This window comes from Alligator sinensis, unplaced genomic scaffold, assembly GCF_000455745.1.
Source record: "Alligator sinensis unplaced genomic scaffold, ASM45574v1 scaffold543_1, whole genome shotgun sequence".
NCBI lineage: Eukaryota > Metazoa > Chordata > Crocodylia > Alligatoridae > Alligator > Alligator sinensis.
In genome coordinates this window covers 495,999-511,038 of record NW_005842055.1, presented here as the reverse complement: position 1 = coordinate 511,038, position 15,040 = coordinate 495,999, and the positions used below count along the sequence as shown (strand labels likewise).

At 43.0% G+C, this 15,040-nt stretch overlaps 1 protein-coding gene across 1 annotated transcript in view; it reads right to left on the bottom strand.

The window, feature by feature from the left end:
- The window catches only part of PCDH15 (protocadherin related 15), a 922,022-nt gene that overhangs the window by 428,653 nt on the left and 478,329 nt on the right, over positions 1-15,040 (bottom strand). The window contains exon 12 of the mRNA XM_025203355.1: positions 5,990-6,196. Coding sequence (XP_025059140.1) covers positions 5,990-6,196 — 207 coding nt within the window. The remainder of the gene's footprint in view (positions 1-5,989; positions 6,197-15,040) is intronic.

Sequence of the window (15,040 nt, the reverse complement as noted above, 5' to 3'; positions counted from 1 at the left end):
ACATTTTATTCACTTTGCAGTGATCCAGCCAGGAGTAAACACGCTGTTGTATATGTTCCTCTGACCAAGAGCTCCTATTGAGCAAGTTCAATAGGACCAAAGTAAAGGAAACACAATATGAGTTTGAAGACCTAGGAGAGAAGCAGCTGGGGTTCATTTAAATGACACCAGCTTTTACAGGGTTAGTTGAACCTTTCCCTGAAGATCTACCTGCTTTGAAGCCCTTTCAAGCCCTATGATTCCATGAAAATTCCATTTGCATATTTTTCTTTGGTCTTGTAAAGTATGTGTGAACTTTTCTTTTAATATAAATACAGAAACAAAAACTGTCACAATGAAGGATTAGTTGACTAAAAGAGTATAATGAATTACTAACATCAAACTTGTCAACAATTTCAGTGATTAATTAGACCATATACCAACCACAGTCAATTTTGGGAAGTCTCTGGGAACAGCAATTTAAAATATATTTAAAGATCTTCTAATAATTCAAGAACACCTTTAAATACCCTACATAAAATCAATTCTATTATAGCTTTTTTTTTACTTCTTTCTTTATTCCTTGAGAATAAAAAACTGAATTTTCTACCTTTTGAAAATTTAATCTCATCCTACTGTTATTCTCCACCTGGTATTTTAGATCAAAATCTTTGGATAATGCAATTTTTTTTCAAAGGATTAATATCAATTTAAAATGTTTGAGATTTACTACACTTGTGGTAGGGCTGACTGAAAATTTTCCATCAAAGTTAATTGTTACCAAAACAATAGTATCATCAACAGTTTTCCATTCATCTCAAAAAGTTTCTTACTGCAAGAAACTATACTGATGCTATGTGTCATTATATATATTACAATACCTTCTATTCTCAATACAAGATGCTTACCTATGACATGGTTATCTCTGGCTTAAGTTATCTAAAGCAGTACCTACACTAGTATGCCACCTCACAAGTCTCAAAAGTGCCTTCAGCCAACAAAGGCAGTCCTCAAGAGAGATAGATCGTACTTCTGAAAGAGCCAGCCAGGTACTACATGAAGATTTGCTGCATTACAAAAAGAAATTCCCCACAAATCGACACCATTAGTTATGACATATCACCCTTTCCTGGAACCTACATGGAAAATCCTCAAGCAATTACAACCCATTCTAGAAGAAGACCTCATTCTTAAAGAGATCTTTCCAGAACCCCCCATTCCTAGCCTTTAAACAAACACCAAACCTCGCTAATCTCGTCACCAGAAGCAAACTCCCTATGATCCCAACCACACCAATGGATCCAGACCATACCAGGACAAGAAATGCAAAACCTGCCAACACATTTCCACCACCCCCACAATAACTACACCCCACGACAGAACCATCACCATTCCTGGATCTTATACCTACACCTCCAGAAATATAACAAATGTCATCCAGTGCACCAGATGGTTTGATGGATAATATGTAGGAGAAACCAAACAACAACTGCGCACCAGAATGAATGCACACTGATAACCTATCAAAGCCCAAATTCCCAACTACCTGTGGGGGCACACTTCTCACAGGACAATCACTTCCTCTCTGATCCCTGAGTTCTAATCTTGAAAGGGAACTTACAAAACACTTTTTGTAAACAAGTCTACAAACTTCACTTCATAAATCTACTGGATACCAAAAAAATTCATGGACTCAATATAGACTTTGGATTTATGACACATTACAACCTGCCTGACATCTGATTCATTAAGTACCCGCCTGACCTGACCTCTTATGTTCTTCTTTTTTCCCACCTTTTCTCCCCTCCCCTACTTTTCTGCCCTTTGTCTTCCTAACTTCCAATTATTTCCTTTTTCACAGACAGCCTCTTTTTCTACCTTGTGTTACTATCACTGTAGTGTCTCTCTTTGGCCTTTTTTCCCCCTTGCTTTCTCCCCCCTCCCATCCCTGCTTTACCTTTTGTCTAATTTTTACCTATTTACATTCTCACTTACATCCTGCCACACTTTTAGCTTCTCTCATTCCTTGGAGCCTCAGAACAGCAGAGACTCTCTATGCCCAAGGAAGGGTGACTGCACCTGAAAGCTTCCTAAGAACTTTTTCTCAGCTACTCACTAGGTCTAATAAAAGATACCACATCTACTGAAAGAACCATGCCTGCCTACACTAGGGAACTGACCTATTTGAAACTAAACCAGTTTCAGCATACATTTCAGCCCATCTACACTAGCCACGCTGAATAACTTTAGGAACACAATGAACCGCTTCTCTTTTAAAAAGTATATATTTTAAGTAAAGCAAGACTTATTTATGAATAAACAGAATTGCACTAAACACACGTGTGTCCATCACCATACTGTCTTGCTACCAAGAGCAAGCTAAAGATCCCAAGACACTACTTAACAGATCAGATCAAATACAATAACGATATTATCACTCTTAGTATTAATGAAAACAATCCAGAAGAAGTGTGTTTTGTAAGCAGATCAGAAGGTTGTGAAGTCTCCAGTATTTTTTAATTCATGACTGAGTTAATTCCACACTTTTGCATCAGCCCCTGAATAGACATTCAGAGAATGCAAGCACATACCTGCAGTGGCTCAGGCCAGGAGCGGGAAGGTGCTAGAGCAGCCCTCGGCTACAGGGAAGCTGTGCTGGGGAGTACATGGCTAGCTCCAGCAGTAGCTTGGAGCGAACTGGCCAGGGAGGGGGTTCAATTCCCCCCACCCTGTCCCACAGCACGGACCCAAGCTGGGGTCTTCTTGGTGCACTCCCCTTCCTGCTGCAGTGGCAGGGCCAGGCCATGGCCAAATGCCAGCTGGCATGGGCCCTGGGGCAGAGGGGGCAGGGAGGGGGGGTTCCCCCCTCTATCCCCACTGCCCCCCGTGGGCTGCAGCCAAGGTCTGCCTCCCCCAACCACTGCAGCCACTGCTTGCTCTTTGTATGGGGCAAACAGTGGCATAAGCCCCCTCTGAGAGACACTGGAGGGAGGGGGGAATAACCCCCTTCCTACCCCCCAGCTAAGGGGCTCTGCTGGCCAGCCTCTGGCCAGACCCCCAGCTGAGCCACTGGAGCAGCAAGGGGGAGGGACCTGACAGTTCATTTTATCCTGGTGTCCAGGGAGTGCAATCCTCTTTTCAGTGGGGGGCGGGGCAGGGAGGGGCTGCGAGTGGGAGCTCAGAACTGCAGTGGACTGTGCAGGATGAGCAGCAGCACCACAGCTTGGAGGGGGCCATAGCCCCCCAGGCCCTATCGACGCTGCCACTTCTCACCCCCATGTAGTCTGTGACAGCTCTGCCTGCCCCACAGCAGGCCCTCCCCAAGACCTGTAGTGTAGTCCCCTCACCAGGAAAAGACACCAAGCTCTGGGGACACCATGACAGGGTATGCAGCCTCCATCAGGACTGCTCCCCACTCGCCATTCCAGGGGCAGGGGCATGGCATAGCCAAAGGCCGTCCACCATGGCCCCCTTAGGGAGGCAGGGACAAGGGTTATTTCCCCCACTCTCTCCAGTGTCTGGTGGAGGAGGTTGTGGCGGTGGGCTTATCCTGCTGCTCACTTCCTGCAGGGAACAAGTGGTGGTGGCAGCAGCCAGGGCAAGCAGACACTGCTGTGGTCCCCCTGGGATAGAGGGGGAAATAACTCCCCTGACTGCCCCCTGCCTAAAGGGGGCCATGCCAGCTGGCCTCTGGGCCTGCCCCTGCCCCTGGAGCGGCAAGAGGGGAGTGACCCTGATGGGGGCTGCAACCCCTGTCATAATGTCCTAGAGCATAAGCCTCTTCCCAGCAGGGAAGCCATGATGTGGGGTGGGCAGAGCTGCCAGACACTGTGCAGGGGTGAGTGGTGATGGTGCTGGTGGGGGTAGAGGGTCTATGGCCCCCTCCAAGCCCCGGTGCTGCTGCTCGATCCATGCAGCCCATGACAGCTCTGACCTCCCCACTCATGGTCTGCCACCGGGAAGAGGCTTGCACTCCCTGGACACTAGAAAGGGGCTGCTTCCCCATTAGGGCCTTGCCCTCATTACTTCAACAGTGGGGTCAGGGCCTGGCCAGAGATCAGCCAGCAGGGCACCTTATGTGAGGGGGCATCTGGAGGAGGGGGCTTATCCTGCCGTTCGCCCCACATAGAGAGCAAGTGGTGGCTGTGGCAGTCAGGATGGGCAGACCCCGCTGTGGTCCCCTAGGGGCAGTTGGAGGAGAGGGGAGTATAACCATCCTCCCTGCCCCCTTTGCTTCAGGGCTCATGCTTGCTGGTGTTTGGCTGCACCCCAGCCCCATGACTGCAGCAGCAAGGAGGAGTGTCCAGCGGACTCTGGTTTGGGACTATGCAGGTGGGACAGGAAGTGGGGAATTAAACTGGCCCTCCCTGGCCAGTTCATTCCAAGCTACTGTTGGGGTTGGCCATGCCCCTGCTGATGAAGCAGCCAGAAGGGAAATGTAGGTCTGCACCAGTGGAACAGGAGTGGGAGGAGGGGGAAAAGACCTCTTCCTTGTCCCCTTTCAGGGACCAGCATCTTGGCCAGGTCCCAGCCCCTGCCTGTCCCTCCTCTGGCTAGGGAGCAAAGGGGCAGGGCTAGCCCTGTTATGTTGAAGCAGAGATCACAGCCCAGCCCAGACAACATGCTGGGATGCCGGGGGATTCTGGTTTAACTTGAACCAGGAAGGGGTCTGGGACAGAAGTTGCATAAACCAGTTTGAGCTCAATCAGTTAAGTCTGATTGACTTTTATTAGTAGATATTTAGGATTGTGAATCCAAAAAAGATGACAAAGCCGGTAGGGAAATACAGATCGCCTGAGCGGGGGACTAACAATAGAAGGATGGGGGTGAGGAGGGGAACTACTGCACTCAACCAGGTTTATCTCAAACTGATTTCAGCCATTTTGAATCTGGTTTATGTGCACTGAAATTATGTTCTGTTACAGGTTTAAACCAATTTCTGATAACTTAAACTGGTTTATGTTTAACGTCTATCCCTAGCCATGAAGAAAATAAGGAAGAGAAAACAGAAGGGTAGAGGGGAAATGGGAGAAATAAGAGGAGGAAATTAAAAAAATAATAATTCATTGCCACAATTGCTTAGATGAAAGTAGGTAAGGTAGATTATTAACTTTGTGTAGGGTTTGTTATTTTGGGTTTTTTTAGGGGGGGGGGGGAGGGAGAGTAGTGTTTCATATCTACCTTTATAGAAAAGTTAATTTATGTTGGCAATATTTTGCTTCACTGGGTGTTACAGCAGTTACTTACATTAGCAGTGAATTTGATTTGAAGGATTCATCTCAGTAAAACACAAGACCAGGATTTGTGTCTGCCTTATTCAAGTTACAGTGTAGTCAAGCTGGTCTATAATCATATCCATCCATTACCAAATTATGCTCAATATTTTCAGTACTGGGCTATATGTCAAATAATGCCCTTTTAATATTTGAATTTACAAAAAAAAAAAAAAAATTTGTGCCACTTCTGTATTCATTTTCTGTATGCATGATAATAAATTAATTAGAAGCAATGCTCATATGCGTAGCAAAATTTAACTAAATAGTAATGAATAGTAGTTGTAAAATCAGTTTTCAATTAAAAATATTTTGCAGTGCAGACCTTAAAACATTGAGACAGTTATGAAATGCAAGTAATAGCATGAAACTCCTACATCATAAAAGCCTAAATAAACAAAAATAAGATGAACCAGCACAGCTGAAATTTCAGATACAGACAACTTGTAGTGTAATGCTAATGAAGAAACTGAAGGTCAAATTCATTTGAAAAATGAATGAGAAGATCATTTCAAATACAAAACAAAAAATAAAATACTACTGTAATTCATAATCATTGACAAAATCATTTATTCCAAACATTTGAATAAAATCAAACTTTGTTCAGCTTAAATGGTATAGTGTGTACACAGCTAAATGCATCTTAATTCAAATTTTAAGTCAGAGTACTATACATTTTCAAAAGACTGAGTCTAAGCCTATATAAAAACTATCCCAATAAAGGAAAGAAAACACACCTCTTCTACGTCGTTATCCAAAACAATGATTTGTAATGGAGATGTCAGGTTCTTGTTGTCAGAGATAGTTGTACCCACTGGAGAGGACTCCAGGATGAAGCCTTCATACACAGATTCTGTGAAGTAAGGCTTCTGATTGTTCTCATCAAGGACTTCAATATGCAAATTGGCAAAGGCTGGAAGTGGATGACCATTATCTTGTTCTGCCTAAAAAAAGATAAATCTGATTTGCCACAGATTCTCTTTAGTATATCGTGCATCTCAGCCCAAGTTAGTATTGGTTTACATTCAAGGATTGCCAACTCTTCACACAAACAACTAATGCCTATTATTTCACTATGTAAACTGCTTATTTTGAAACATTAAACCAATAAAACAAAAATAAAATTAAACAAAGAATTAATTAGCAAAATAGAAACAGGAAGTTCAATCATAGACTGACTATTTTAACTACAAACAAACTCAGGAGTTGTACAGTATTAGATGACATTACATAAATATCAGTAAAATCTGGGAGGGGAAAGGAGGAAAAGGAGGGAGCCTAAATTAATCCTTTTGGCTTCTGATTGCATTCCAGGAACATTATGAGTATCAGATATTTGCTCTTTAAGGTTTAAGTCATGGAAGTAAATGAAGGAACTAGAGGACTCTTATTTGACAATAGTTACTTACAGTCAAATGAAATTAAAAGGGAACTTGTAAATCAAACTAGCTAAAGAAGTTCACTTAGACCAGATACAGGCATTATACTTTCACTGGTATAAGTAATTGGAAACTGGTCTATACCAGTAACAGAACACAAGTTTGGCACACAAAATTGGTCTATACCCATATGGAACAGAAATTCAACACACAGACTGATTTCAAAATAGCACAATGCAGTCTAAGATTTGTCTCTCCCTCCCCGCCCCCACCATGTTTCGTTCCCCCCCACAAGGAACCCCGACACCATTTTGAAGTGCAGGGTAAATTAGAAAAAATACATCTTCAAATAAGACTTTTCTTCATATAGTCCATTTAAATTCATTTTAGCTGGTTAGCATCTCTTTTGGTGCTCATTTTCTGAATACTGGAAAACTTACTTTTGTGAGGTGCTAGTCTTTTCTGAAATAGAATTAAGTCATGTGCTTGCAAACTGAATAATATATTCCTTGCAGGCAATTAGTTGTGATCTATTCAGAGACTTTAGAAGCTACAAAAAGTGCTGAATGCTTTTTTAAAAAAGTACTTGTTGAATGAGGAGTTGCAGAACTCCTGCATTGAGTGTTGAACTTATGACCCCAAAGGCTCAGTGACCTACACTTGAGTATGTGTGCATGCACAGTCAACCCTATATTATATAATCCACTTGTGATGGGAAAAATTGCCAGTCTTGGGTATGGTACCAAATACTTACCCCGGATTGGTCAGTGGAGCAATGGGCGTGCCATTGACCCCCTTACTGTCTGTGTGATTGGTTCAATGGAAGATTGACAGGAGTGGAGTGATCAAAAGGGTTAAATAGGGATGCCTTGAAAGAGGCTGCACTACCTCTGAAGAGAAGACTTGTCACTTGGAACTGCAGAAGGTGTATGTGTGACTGGATGCAAGCTTGAGGTCCTGGGAGGATGAGAGAAAGTGCGCATGCAGAGCAGTGTGGGCCAGGGCGGCCAAAGGGCATCATGACCCAGTGCGTGCGTGTACATCCAAGGTGACTGATGGAGATCGTGTGAGAGTGGGTGAGGACTGGGGTGGCCAATCCTTTCTCTCTCTACTGCTATGTTGTATGTGTGTATGTGTGTGTGTGCTGAGAGATGTTGTTGTGTACATTGTGGTATTAAGCTGTACTGTGCCTGTGACAACTAGCAACACTTGCTGTCGCAAGTCTGACAGCAGAGCTGTTTTGCTCTCCAACTTGTGTATGTAGATTTGTAGAATCCATTGTATATAATTGTAATTGTACTGTTATTATTCGTACTCACCTGTTGATTTTATATTTTCTCTTTGAGACTGCTTAATATAGTTTAGTTGTTGAACTATTCACCTGGGTCTTTGGTGGTCTTTGGTAATGAATTAGTATTCAGTCAGCTAGAGATGGCTGTAAGTTTACATCTGGTGTTGTAATAAGCGCCTACCAATTAAAGAGAGCAAGTAAAGTCTTGCTCTTAACATACCTACATAAAGTCATTTGCACCTTTATATCTGAAGGACAGAAATAAAAGATGAAATTAATCAAATAATTAATCATTATGAATTATTTACTTAGCTCTCAGTTTATACTACTCCATGTAAAATTGGGTTTAGAATGATTTTTGTTTAGGTGAATGTAGCTTTTACACTGACCATTTGCCTCAGGGAACTGAGTCAGCGGTGATGATTTAAAATACCGAAGTATTAGAAGCTGTTTCCAAGACTTATTTCTGGCTCCTGATTCAGCTTAACTGCACTTTGGCCTCTCCATTATTTTTACCTTGATCATAAATAATTGGTTTATAGTTCAAAAGGATTTTGTGAAGTATAATTGCCCATGTTTGCCTTTAGAAAAAGGGAATTCAATATGAAAATAGTGTTTACAATTAGTCATTTTCTTCCTGCTTGCCTTTCTCTTTTGTTTTCTGTTTTAAGGAAGAGTCATCTGAACTCAAAAGTATTGCAATATGACAATACCTCCGCTGTGGCATAATACTGAGAGGCAGAGCTTACTGGTTCATGTTCCATGCCACACTACTTCTGATTTAGGAGGTACTGCATATCAGTATGGCAGTCCCTAGCATTGTACTGGAATGATTTAAACATACCTGTAGGTGATAAAATCACAGAAAGAAAAAGAATATTTAAAGCATTCCATCTGGACTGTAATTTGGGTAAAAGTAATTATAAATATAAAATTAGAAAAAGTGTGATTACACTGTAGATAATGAATACATTGGAATCAATTCACAGAATCAGTAGTTTGGCAGGAACCATTTAGGTGACCGTAATGTACACTCTTCATACTTTTACTGATATCCCACCTACATCATTTCCTTAAAGGTTTCATGTGTAGCTTTTTACACTTCATGCTTTCATCGAAAGAGATGCAAGTCTATGAAAAACACATTTGTTCCAGATGTTCAGTGCTATTTTAATAGTAAACCTGAAAACAATGTAATTATCTTTAGATCACCCTGTTATGACCTCTTCAGAATTCTGTATGACTAATTATTTGTTACTTCTTACATTATCATGCCTTAACACTTTCTGCATAGGAAATATGGGAATCAAAACTACAAATCTCATTTTTTTAAGACACAGTTTGGAATAAATGGTATATACTATATTTCTTTCAGGAAAAATAAGATACTGGTATTCAGGCATCTATCAGTTCTTGGTTCCATTTTGTTTACTTTATATTAGTGACTTGATATTCAGTACAATGGATTTTTAGTTGTGGTTTTACTCATTATTGCCACAGATTAAAAAATATTCAAGTACAACTGAAATTCTGATCTTGAATGACTACAGAAGAATTTGATTTTTCCTTAGGAGGGAGTACTTCATTATTACTAGTAGTGAGTGATCTCATCAGCCAATTAAAGATTGACATTGATGAAGCTCAAATGGTGTTCAATACTCTTCAGTAAAAGAAAAGTAGTTTATAATGAGGATAGCTTAAGGATTTAACAGAAGGCGACTTGAAGCTATAATTTAAGCCTGCATCTGTAGCAAAAACCCCCAGTTGTTCTTGTTTTTTATTTAAAAATGCATTCCCTCCCTTTCCCCTAACCATTTCTGACTTTTTCTCTCCCTCTCTATTCCCTATAGATAAGCATCAGTGAGCTAAGACATAGGATAAGCTTCAGCATTTTATTTTGGTAGCAAGTTGTATTTGTTTTGGGGTTTTTTTCCTCCTTCTTTTCAAATAAGTGCCCTGTTATGGATATCCACTGTTTTATATTGTATAATTATTATGTCTATATTGATTTTTACTGTTCTATATTACTGTTTTACTGATACTATATGATTTAGGCCTACATACGTAAGTTAGCATAAGTTACGTCAAGTTTCCATTTTGGTTGTCAAGTTTCCATCTTGTTTCCCCTGCCCGGGCATACCCTATTGTAACTCTGTTGTAACTGTGTGACTCATACCTACCCCTCCTATGTAACTTGGTTCCTGAATGAATGGGGATGAATGAGGGTGCTTGAGAGTCAAGGGCAGTAGGTCTAAAAATAGCTTCTTCTGAATGACCAAACCATCAACTCCACGACGCTACCATCAGCCTGCATTGACCCTCCCTGGCTCAAGATTTGAAAGACAAAGACTGCTGCAGATCCCACCCAAGCCACCATTACAGACACCTGAAACTGCATGTCCTGACCTGGAATGCACATGCTCAGTACACCAGGGGCTGGCCCTTGCCTGGGCAGGTCCCCTGACACTGGGGTCACAGAAGGACTGCCCCTATAAAAGGGGGCAGTGAAGACAGACCCAGTGGGGATGCCATCTTCACCTGGACCAGACCTGCTCCACGTCATGCTGCCTATCAACCCAGAGGCCCTGCTGGCGACCCCACCCTCTGGACAACACCTGCTGGACAAAGATCCCAACTGGCCATCGAGGACCCCCTTCCAGCCTGGATAGGTAGCTATCACCCCCACCCTCTCTTCAACCAAGGATTGGACTCTGCTTCTCTTCCCTACCTGGACTCCAACCCTTCCACTGAGTCTCTTTATCCTACTACCATTATGAGTGTGTGAGAGTGAGAGTGAGAGAGAGAACCAATAACTTCATGGGGCTGTGTAGTAGGTTGTCTGTTCAATAAACCTGTTATTTTGAAGCACCGAGTTGGGTTTTTCTGTTTGCTGACCGTTGCCCCCTTGCCACCAATTATCTGCACCCTGATCTCCCAGCTGTCTGCCTCAGTTTCCAGCCCCAAGCCCCCAGCTGTCTGCCTCAGTTTCCAGCCCCAAGCCCCCAGGTTTCTGCCTCTCTCTCTTTCCTGGCAGTCTCTTCCTTGCCACTGGGCTTTTCCCTTGCACCAGTGACCTCAAGTAACCCTGGGGCCACTTCACCTTAAGTAACCTCAGCTCCCCTCCAGTCTGCCGGTTCTAATCCTGGCCCCAGCAACTTTCACTCCTGGCACTTTCACTGTCTCATTTTAACCCCCATCCATCTCCCTCCTCCTCCTTCTGGAGATCTTTGACCTTAATTCCCCCTTCCATAGTCCCAAGCACCCTGGGTATCCTAAGTACCCTAAGCACACACACACACCCCACACCACCCAAGTTAGGAACTCACCTGTGTGTATGTGTAGGTGGGTGGTTTGTGTGTGAACTGGTGAATATACATATATGGCATCATGTGTGTGATATATGAATTAGGATCCGTGTATGAGTATTGGGTGTGTGGGTATTGACAATTGATTTTTGTCAAACTTTTGGTGTGTATAGTGTATAGGTGCTTGAATTGGTGATAGGTGTGCGTGTGCCTAGGCTGGTAATTTTGGATATACCTGAGTTGGTAGTGTGCGTGTACATGCCTGGTGGGGGTGTATGCACCTAGAGTATGTATGTGTGCCTAATTGATTTTTGTGTGTGTGTATGTCCAACTGTATCACACTCTCCCATCTAATAGCACAATATTCAGATCCTGAGAGTTGACCTGGCCCCACAGGACAACACATCAGGATCATGAAAAAACATTCAGATTGCAAAAAAGACAAACTAATGAAACCTCTGTTATCAATACAAATGTTTGGATTAAAATACAGTAGGCTAATGGTCTTATATTACTACAAACAACAATTTAATAGCAATGTACATTCCTTTAAACTATTGGCAAAGTAATGAATTTGAGTCCAAGCAATGTGTGTGTGTGTGTGTGTGTGTGTGTGTGTGTGTGTGTGTGTGTGTGTGTGTGTGTGTGTGTGTGTGTGTGTGTGTGTGTGTGTGTGTGTGTGTGTGTGTGTGTGTGTGTGTGTGTGTGTGTGTGTGTGTGTGTGTGTGTGTGTGTGCGCGCGCGCGCACGAGCTCAGATTGCAAATTCAGTCTGTGTGAGTAGCCACATGGTCAGGGTCAGCTTGGTGGGCCTGTGAGGAGTGCTAGCTCAGAGAGTTCTTCTTCGTGAGGTAGCACCTTTAGTTATAAGGTTGAGTCTGCTTTGAGCAGGTTGAGTCAGCCTACGGTGCCAGTGGAACTGGCACCTATGATGCCAATGTGGGTGAAGGAGGATCTTAGAACCTCCCTATGAGGTGTCCAGTAGGGATCTGTTGAGATAGCTATAGTGCTGCTAATGGATGAACAAGTTAGAGCCATTGGCAAGCAGATTGGGCCCCTTAAGAGGGAGACTGTGATCAGTTGGTTAGCAGAACTGGCAATTCTCAATGTGCGTGCCAGATATACAGTTGTGGACTTGCCTGATATCTTGTAAAAATGCATGGGTAGCAGTGATTTTTCAGTTGTGGATGTCAAGAACAATAGAGGTCAGCATGCTGGGGGTCATCAGAGATGAGGTCCTAAAGTTTTTCCCAGATGAACCCGCTGTGGTGCTGTTCCACAAGGAATGGCAGGTCAGTGGGGAGAGACTGTAGTCTTACATTGAGTGTAAGAAGTTACTGTTTGTAGCCTCAGGTTTGTATAGGCAGACGAATGGTGACTTTGAGTTTAACATGCCAGCATTCAAGCAGCCATTGATTTGGGGCTTTAGTCCAAAGCTTCAGACATATCTAGGTGGAAGTGTGATGGATGCCACCTTAGATGAGATACTGTGACCAGTCTGTAGTCATTTGCAGTGACTCAGACTGGGTGGTAAGGGTGCTCATGGTTTGGATGCCGGTCTGAAGGCATCGAGACTTCAAGTCAGGGGATTGAAAACCTGTAAAGTATTCTACTTTTCTTAAGTATATTTGCTTCCTGTAAGTAAAGATCAAATCCTGTAGCGGTGGTTAAGGTAAAGGCCCACCAGAGGTGTAAAACCTTGAAGGGCTCCTTGAATGAGAAGGCAGACATAGCTGCCAAGGAAGGAGTCAGGATGAGACGTAGATGGGTCATGCCAGAAATGGTAGAGCTTGACCCTGTGTCTAAGGTCACACCATCTGAGCCTGGTGCTGTGGATTTAGTTGGGTTACTGCATCAGGATTTAGAATTGAATAAACTGGTTCAATCTGGTAAGCACAGAGACTGGTGTGTATGGTAGGAGCTATCAGGCTTATCCTTGCTAGGAAAGGAGAGAAGCCACCGGTATGGGTAGTGCTACAACAGCTACAGACAGACGTCATTTTGTTAGCGCATGATCAAGGCCATTTTGGCACTGAAAAGACAATCTGATGATAAAAGTCATTTGAATGGTGGTCATTGTTCAGGGAGAATGTGTCAGTCTTTGTCAACAATTGCTTGCGCAACCAATAATCTGAATCAGGTCACCCAAAAAGATCCTCTGAGGCATCAGCATATGGAGAGACTGTGGTCACATCTACAGATTAACTACATTGGTCCATTACCTCGTACAAAAAGAGGTAATTTCTATTGCCTCATGGTGGTCGATTCATTCACTAAATGGGTGGAGGCATTTCCCACACAAAATTGCATGGTGCTCACGACTGCCAGGATCCTGATCTATCATGTATTTGCTAGATGGGGCCTGCCAAAGGTCATCAATATTGAGCAGGGTCCACACTTTGTTGGACAAATAACTAAGGAAGTCTGTCATGCTTTCTATGTAAAGCAGAAACTACATGTTCCTGGTAGACCACAATGTTCAGAAATTGTAAAGAGGATCAAATGGATAGTAAAGACTGCCCTACAAAAGGTGGTCAACACTGCTGGAAATAATTAGGATGAAAAGCTCCCAGTTATATTAATGGCATTAAGAGGCACATCTGCCAGCCATGGATTCACTCCATATATGACTATGACAGGGAGGCAGATGCGGTTGCCAGAGCAGTGGTGGGTGGACATTACCGAGTGAGTGCCAGCCTAAGGCTATCACAGAGTTATGGCTTGTTGGACTCCTTGAGAGTATTAGAAAAGTACAACTTCAGGTTGCTACTGTAATTGGGGTGAAAGAGATCTGGATGGACAAATATTTTTGCAGGAAGGAAGTCCTCAAAGAGTAGGAAGTAGAAGACAGGGTCCTTTACAGGTCCTTCTCTGAAAAGAAGCACATCTTCTCCCCAGTTTGGCTAGGACCAGTGTACATTGTGGATAAAGTCAATTCTACAGTGTATGCTTTGGAAATTTGGAAAAACAAGAGGAAGGTCAAGAAGTGTTTCATTCCAGCCAGCTGAAGGCTTGGAAGGGCGCTTCTGCTTCATAGCGTGTCATATAGTATTGTGGCTTATTTCTTTGTTGTCTCTTGAAGGTTGAGATGGAACGGGCAATATGAGTGATGGATATCATCCTGATTCTAATGATGAGACCAATAGATTCCAGGCATGGAGGAGGCTCCTGGCTTTGTACCAGGATTGATGGTGCCCCGTCTTCATTGTCTGTGATACCAAGATATCCATCAAAAAGGAGGATCCAGGACATCGGTCTCCATTGAAGTCAGCAATCTGAAGCATCACCTGGGACACCATACCTGATATGATTTTGGGTGATGGACTTTTGGAAGTTCCTCCCCAAAGCCATCAAGGAGGGGAACTGTAGAACAGTGAAAGTCCATGCATGTGCCATATGACTAGAGGTGAGATGTTTCTAGAGTGTTTGAACTCTCAACCTCGATGAAATCATGACTTACTTTTAAGGTCTGGGCATGCCCAGTGTATAATTGTAATGCAACTACTGATCAAAGTTAATATGTTAATTAATAAGGCAATTATGATGATTTTGCTTGTATTGAGTTGAAATAGTTTGAATTGATTGGTCCTTTTAAGTATTGCTCAGGTTTGAATTTGATTGGGTATTATGGAAAGGGCAATGATTGGAGCATTGGGCGAGTGAAGGTGGCTTGATTAAAAGGCTATAAATCCTGTCTGGAGCAGCCAGCAGGGGCTTGGCCTCAGCCCTCACTCTGGCTGGACAGTTCTGACTCCAGGGTCTCAGGCTGAGGGAGTTAATTGAATGCAGGTTCCTTGATGTGACCTAGTCATTG